This window comes from Hyperoodon ampullatus, assembly GCF_949752795.1.
Source record: "Hyperoodon ampullatus genome assembly, chromosome: 19".
Classification (NCBI taxonomy): domain Eukaryota; kingdom Metazoa; phylum Chordata; class Mammalia; order Artiodactyla; family Ziphiidae; genus Hyperoodon; species Hyperoodon ampullatus.
This window is the reverse complement of record NC_136932.1, coordinates 1,323,623-1,329,901: the sequence shown is the minus strand read 5'-3', so window position 1 is coordinate 1,329,901 and position 6,279 is coordinate 1,323,623. Positions and strand designations below refer to the sequence as shown.

The 6,279-nt window shown below is 47.9% G+C and overlaps 1 protein-coding gene across 1 annotated transcript in view; it reads left to right on the top strand.

The window, feature by feature from the left end:
- Positions 1-2,500: 2,500 nt before the first annotated feature.
- Positions 2,501-6,279, top strand: part of UTP18 (UTP18 small subunit processome component) — a 41,877-nt gene continuing 38,098 nt past the window's right edge. The window contains exons 1-2 of the mRNA XM_079725289.1: positions 2,501-2,862; positions 4,500-4,612. Coding sequence (XP_079581415.1) covers positions 2,530-2,862; positions 4,500-4,612 — 446 coding nt within the window. The 5' untranslated portion in view covers positions 2,501-2,529. The remainder of the gene's footprint in view (positions 2,863-4,499; positions 4,613-6,279) is intronic.

Below are 6,279 nucleotides of genomic sequence, written 5' to 3'. Positions count from 1 at the left end.
GGGGAGAGAAAACAATGTCTGTGCTCCAACATTTCAAACGGGGGACTGGGAATTTAAAGTAAAATTTACTCTCTGGCTTTTATACTAGATTCATTACCTCTACATTTTATCTGTTACGGCTTGACTCCCACTTCACCACATTAGGAAGAGGAAAACATGTGCCCCCAAGATTCCTAGGCCAATAAAACTTCTCTTGGAAGCAGCATAGCTCACCAAATGAAGGAGAATATTAGAAAAATGCTAAGTGACAATAGTAGAACTGAACTATCGAAACCACCGAGTGATAGCTACTGATGTATACTAATATAAGAAGCATGAAAAATATTGCGAACTCTAGGCAAATATGAAAGTGTTGCAAAAATTTCATATCTCATTAAAAATTGGAAAAGAAAAAGAGAAAGTATTGTGAAGGAGGGGCCCCAAGCAGGAAGCCCAGCTTGAAAGAAAAACACAGGGCAAAAGGAGGAGGTGGCGGGGAGTGCAGGTCTTCTGATCATCCCTCTATCAGGAGATGCTTCTAACAGCTTCGGTACTATCTCCAAGAGGCAATTTAGGCATCCCTTAGGGAAAGTGATTTAGGCAACAAGAAATGTGCTTTGAGATAGGATGTTGAAATTTCCAACTTTAAAAAGATGCACTAGTGAGAGAAAACAGCCATGAAATTCCCAGATCCTATTTCCCAAACTTCCTGTAGAAAAATATCAACCATACTCAGACACAGAAGCCAGCACATTTGAACTGACCCAGCAAAGTTTTCAGACGGCCCTCACTATCTCTCAAGCCCTCCTTCCCCCACTTCCCTGCTGTTCTTTCCTGGCACACAAAATATAGGCCAATGAGCAGAGGGTGGGTGAGGAAAATGTGAGAGAAAATTTGAGAAGTAAAAAGGGAATCCACTTAATAAGGACATGAATGAGTCTAAAGAGTCTATAATAAGGGTAGGCAAACAACAATCAGAACTGAACGGCAAGGGCTTTCCATGGCAGCAGCGAGCGCTCAGTGTTTGCAGGGGTTTAGGCAGAGGCCAGGCTACCTACCACTTGTCAGAGAGGCTGCACAGGGGACGGCTGCTTTGGGTGACCTCTAATGTCTCTTCCGACTCTGAAATGTTAGGATTCTTATTTCACAAAACAGAACGCAACGGTCATAAAAACCCACTAATTTAGAACCCTTTTAAATAGGCGGCGGCTTCCCAATCACCACTCCCACCTCTCTCATCCCACACGTGCCCACCCCGCCCCCTTTCAATTTTTCCACCTCCACGTGCGAAACGCCTCGTGGCACCTGCCCCACAGCGGAGAGGCTTCCCCCGCAAAGCACCAAAACTCTGCCCCCTTGGGAGAAGTGAGGACTCCACTCCCCGCTTCTTGGGCGGCCAAAAAAGGAAGTCTCAAATCCAGCCTTTCTCCCCCAGCCAGAGCTGAAAGGGGACGGGGGACCGGAACGAAGAGAACTTTCTTCTAAAATTTGTCTTCCAAAAAGTAAAGAGGATAGAGAGAACCCTGACGAGTCCGCGGGTGGGGGGAGGGGAACCCCCGAATCGTTTAACGGCCGGTAGGGGGAGGGGGGCTCCGGAGGTGGAGGGGGCGTGGGATGGAGAAGCAGGCCTGGGAGTGGGGTCAGGGGGCTGCAGGGGTTCCTGGGGTCGGGGGGCTGCCGGCGTCCCCCCCACCTGGCACACAAAGCAGCTGCCGCGCTCGGCTCTCACCAGATCCTTTGTGTTTTCCATCAGGGCCTCATGGGTAGGGGTTGTCCGTGCTCCCCGGGCCCGCGGCGCCCCCTCCCGAGCTGGGGGCAGGCGCCTCTCCCCGGGACTACGGCGACTACAGGGGGGCCCCGACTGGGCCCAGACCGGTGGCGGCGGCGTCAGCCCCCGGATTTCCCCCCTTTAACTCGGGTGGCCCCAGGATATCAACAACATTAGCATAGCCCTCCCTCCCCAGCGCGCCTGCGCCGTGACCCGCGCCCCGATTGGCCCACTTCCCTACATACCCTCCGCTCTGTCTTCCAGCGTGGGACCCTCTGCAGGCTCCGTACTCCAAGGGCCGTACCAAGACGAAGGGGTGGAAAAAGTGATTGGGCTCGTGTAAGTCGAGTGGTTAAAAAGTTAGGAAGAAGAGTAGCAGTTTTAGCCTGTCATCTCAGTTTATACCCTGGCTTTCTTGCGCTCCTTTCAATCAATGGCAGCTGCGAAGCTGTGTTGGAAAAAAATTTCCACTCCAGTCACGCCGCTTCCCCCTCCACTCGGAAGATTGGTTCTCTCGGAGGAACTCCCACAGGGGAGGGGCTCGTGAGAGGATGGGCGTTACACAAGGTGGGGGGGCAGAGAGAGAGAGGAGAGAGAGAGAGAGAGAGAGAGAGAGAGAGAGAGAGAGAGAGAGAGAGAGAGACAGTGCTGGTCACGTGCTGACAGGGCGGTGCAGCCTCTTTCCGGCCCCCTGCGGCCTCAGCCGCTGCGGAAAGCTAGGGCCTCGGCGCACGCGCAGTGAGGATCCACGTGAGCGCCTGCGTTCCTTCTCAAACCGAAGCATGCCGCCGGAACGGAGGAGCCGAACGAGACCGGACCGGAGAGCCGGAGCGAGACCAGACCGGAAGACCCGAATGAGGCCGGACGACAGAGCCGGAGCGGGGCCGGGCGGGCCGCTCCAAAAGGCTGCTCCTTCATCTCAGCGGAAATCGCCGGCCCGGCCGCGCGCGGCGGCCGCCGTAGTCGCGGCCGAGGAGGAGAGACGGCTCCGGCAGCGGAACCGCCAGACGCTGGAGGAGGACAAGCCGGCCGTGGAGCGGTGCTTGGAGGAGCTGGTCTTCGGCGACGTAGAGGACGACGAGGACGCGCTGCTGCGGCGTCTGCGGGGCCCGCGGGTGAGGGAGGCCGCGGCGTGCGGGCTGGGCGCTCGGTGGGCGGTGTGCCTCCGAGGGCGGAGCCTGGGCGACCTGTGGCGCAGGGGAGCGTTCAGGTGGGAGGGAACTGGGAATGCGGGCGCCGAGGGGTGCCAGACTGAAAGTCCCGGGAGGGCGGAGGCCGCGCCTTTCTCCGCCCCCCAAGGGAGCCGCTGCGCCTGTTATGCAGCAGGCGCTCAACACATATTCTTTTAGCCAACTAATCGTGAGCATCTTTCGATTAGTGGCAGTGGCTCAGTTCCACTGTCTTCTCCGCAGACTCAGTGTTTTTTCTCTCTTGGTCATTCAATCGCCTCCCTCAATATTTTGCTGTGATTCAGGGGTTCCACTTCGTTTGTGAAATCAGAATTCGTGGGCACAGGCCTGGGAGTCTGTTTTAACAACCACATCGAGTGGTTGATAAGCCAGCTTTTGAGAGTGACCGTGTATTCGTCTATTAAAGTAATATTTGTGAGCCAGTTTGGCGCCAGATACTTTTCCTGGAAGTGCAAACCCTGCATGATTGATTGATTATACTTTTTTTGCATGCTTTTTTGCTGTCTTTTTTTTTTTTTTTAATCCTATACCTGTCTTTTCTTCCAATATAGGGAGTCCCAGGCAGTTTCTAGGCACTGGAGGAGAAACAGCAGTGGACGAAAACTAACAAAAATCCCTGCCTTCTTGGAGCTTGGATACTTAGTGGCAGAGGCAGAGGATAAAATTCAAGTTATGTCAGTGAAGTGCTGAAGGAAAAAAAAAAATAAAGGCGATCAAGAAAGGGAGATAAGCGTGTGTCGAGGGGGCCTGTGAAATTTTACATAGGGTAGTTAAGCAAAGCCTTACTGAAAATTACTCAGTTTGATAAACGAATGCAGACCTAGCAAGTATCAGTTGATTGCCAGAACCTCATTTGGGTGCTTATGGGAGAGGTTGCAGAATCTAGTTGGGAGATAGAGAAATACTACTGGAAAAATGCTGAACTGTGTGACAGGTTCCCATTCGGGAAAAGAAGCAGTTTAAGTGAGGTGGGGTTTGTTGGGCTTTGAAGGATCATAGGCCAATAATAGAGCAAGTAGAAATCATTTGGGCATTTCTGTCATGTGGTTTTGGGAAAGCTCAAGCTTACTTCAGGTGAAATTCTGTGGTCTAGGTTTAGATTTGTTTGGATAGTATAAAGTTTCTTGAGGAGGTAAGAGGTCAAGAACAGTTAAGAAAAGTGGAGAAGTATGTTTATGAAATATGACTTAATTATGGCATTCAATCATGTTATTTTATCTTTGGTGTCTGCCTTTGGTCCTGTGATTTCTGTAGTTCTGTGATTTTTCCCTGCTCCTTTATTCATCTGTCAACTTACCTTTTTTACTTGTCTTACTTGGTTTTTTCCTTTCAGCAAGTTGACTCTGACTATTCCATCTTACCTCACGTGTCCAGCGGGTGGTGCCATTCTCTAATCTCCTCATTTTCTGTTCGATCTCCAGCATTTGCTGTGGTAGCATTCTGTCCCATAATTTGATAAGAGGGCCATAAAAACAAAGCATTTCTACAAGCCACCATTCTGCAAAGTCTGCCACCATGGGGTATGAAAGACTCAGTGCTTGTGGGCCTTTTTTCTTTTCTAGGTTCAAGTACAAGAAGACTCAGGTGACTCTGAACTGGAGAATGAAGCAAAAGATAATTTTCCACCTCATAAGAAGCCAGTTTGGTTGGACGAAGAAGATGAAGATGAGGAGATGTAGGTTGCCTAATTTTTCTTCTGGAGTCCCTCTGGATTCTTCAAAAGTTACTTTGCAGGTTTTAAGAAAGTTCTCTTTCTGAATATGTGAATACGTGAAGACTTGAAAAATACTGGAAAGTATAGCAAAGATCATTCACAATCCCGTCACCGAGGGAGAAGCACTGTTAACATGTTGGCGTACATCTCTCCCTCTTTCTTCTGTGCTGTATAGAAAAGCTAAAAGAGAACAGTGTTTGGGGTCAGACCTGAGTTTGTCTTCTAGTTTGGCCAGTTCCTAACTGACCATTGGCAAGTTTGGAACCTACCCTTTCTCATGTGTAAAATGGAGATAATAGTAACTGTATCAGAAGGCTCTTGAGATTAAATAGTGTATGTAGAGCTCTTAACACAATGCCTGAAATTGAGAAAAGACCAAAAAAAGTTAGCCATCATGTACAATATGTACCTTAAGATGAGAATGTATTGTATTGCAAGTATTTCTCCCCAATTAAAAAAAAAAACTTTAAAAACATTTTTAAATGGATGTATTATAGTCCAGTATATGATTTAACCATAATTTACATAGCTATCGTTGGATAAATATTTTTCCTTTTAATAGATTGATGTTGATATGAGCATCTTTATGCATAAATCTTTTCTACTTAAAATTACTTAAGATTCTTTGAGGTAGATTAACTTAATCAAAGAGCAGACATTTTTAAGGTTCTTGATAAATACTGCCAGGCTGACCCTGAGGTTCTGCCAATTTACCTTTCCATTGAAAGGTGTCCGTTTCACTCCATTTTAAAAGCAGTGATTCCTCTGGACTTCCCTGGTGGTCCAAGTGGTTAAGACTTTGCCTTCCAGTGCAGGGGGTGCGGGTTCGATCCCTGGTGGGGGAGCTAAGATCCCACATGCCTTGCGGCCAAAAACCCACAACATAAAACAGAAGCAATATTGTAACACATTCAATAAAGACTTTAAAACTGGTCCACATCATTCAGGGCATGCTTCTCAAATGTTGGTGTGCATCAGAATCATATGGGGCATTTTTTAAAAATGCAGATTTCTGGACCTCCCTAGACTTATATTTTGTATTGTGGTTTTGCCTCAGGGCAATTTAAAAAAGATCTAAGCATTTAAAATATATCATCGTTTTTGTAACTCCATTTTTGTTTTCATTCATTTAAAAATTAGAAAGGAATCTTCAAGATATTGAAGTGGTCCAGACCTCCCACAACCTCTTGGAGGCCCTGCAGGGGAGAAAGTGCCCTCAGTGAGAATTACCATCCCCCGCCATGCTCTCGCCTGCAACTTAGTGCGCATGTGCAGTGGTCTAGCGCGGAGCCAGTTCCCCCGTTGCCTCTCTCCCCCAAGGTTGCTAGGTGGTTAGAATTTCCTGTTTTAATCATTCTGGGGCCTCCTGGGAATGACTTTGATATTGGTTAATCTAGTTTAGAGCCCTGTGGTAACTTCAATCCAAGCACACAAACTCAGCTGCAATACATAAAGATCAAAAAGAGAGCCCTCCCTCCAGCTAAAAAAAACAAAACAAAAAAAACCAAAACTGGTCCACATCAAAAAAATCTTAAAAAAAAATAAAAGCAATGATTTCTCTTTTTTCAGACATTGTCAGTTTAGGGTGACAGTTTAGGGTAGGAAATATCTAACTTGTGTTGAGAAAA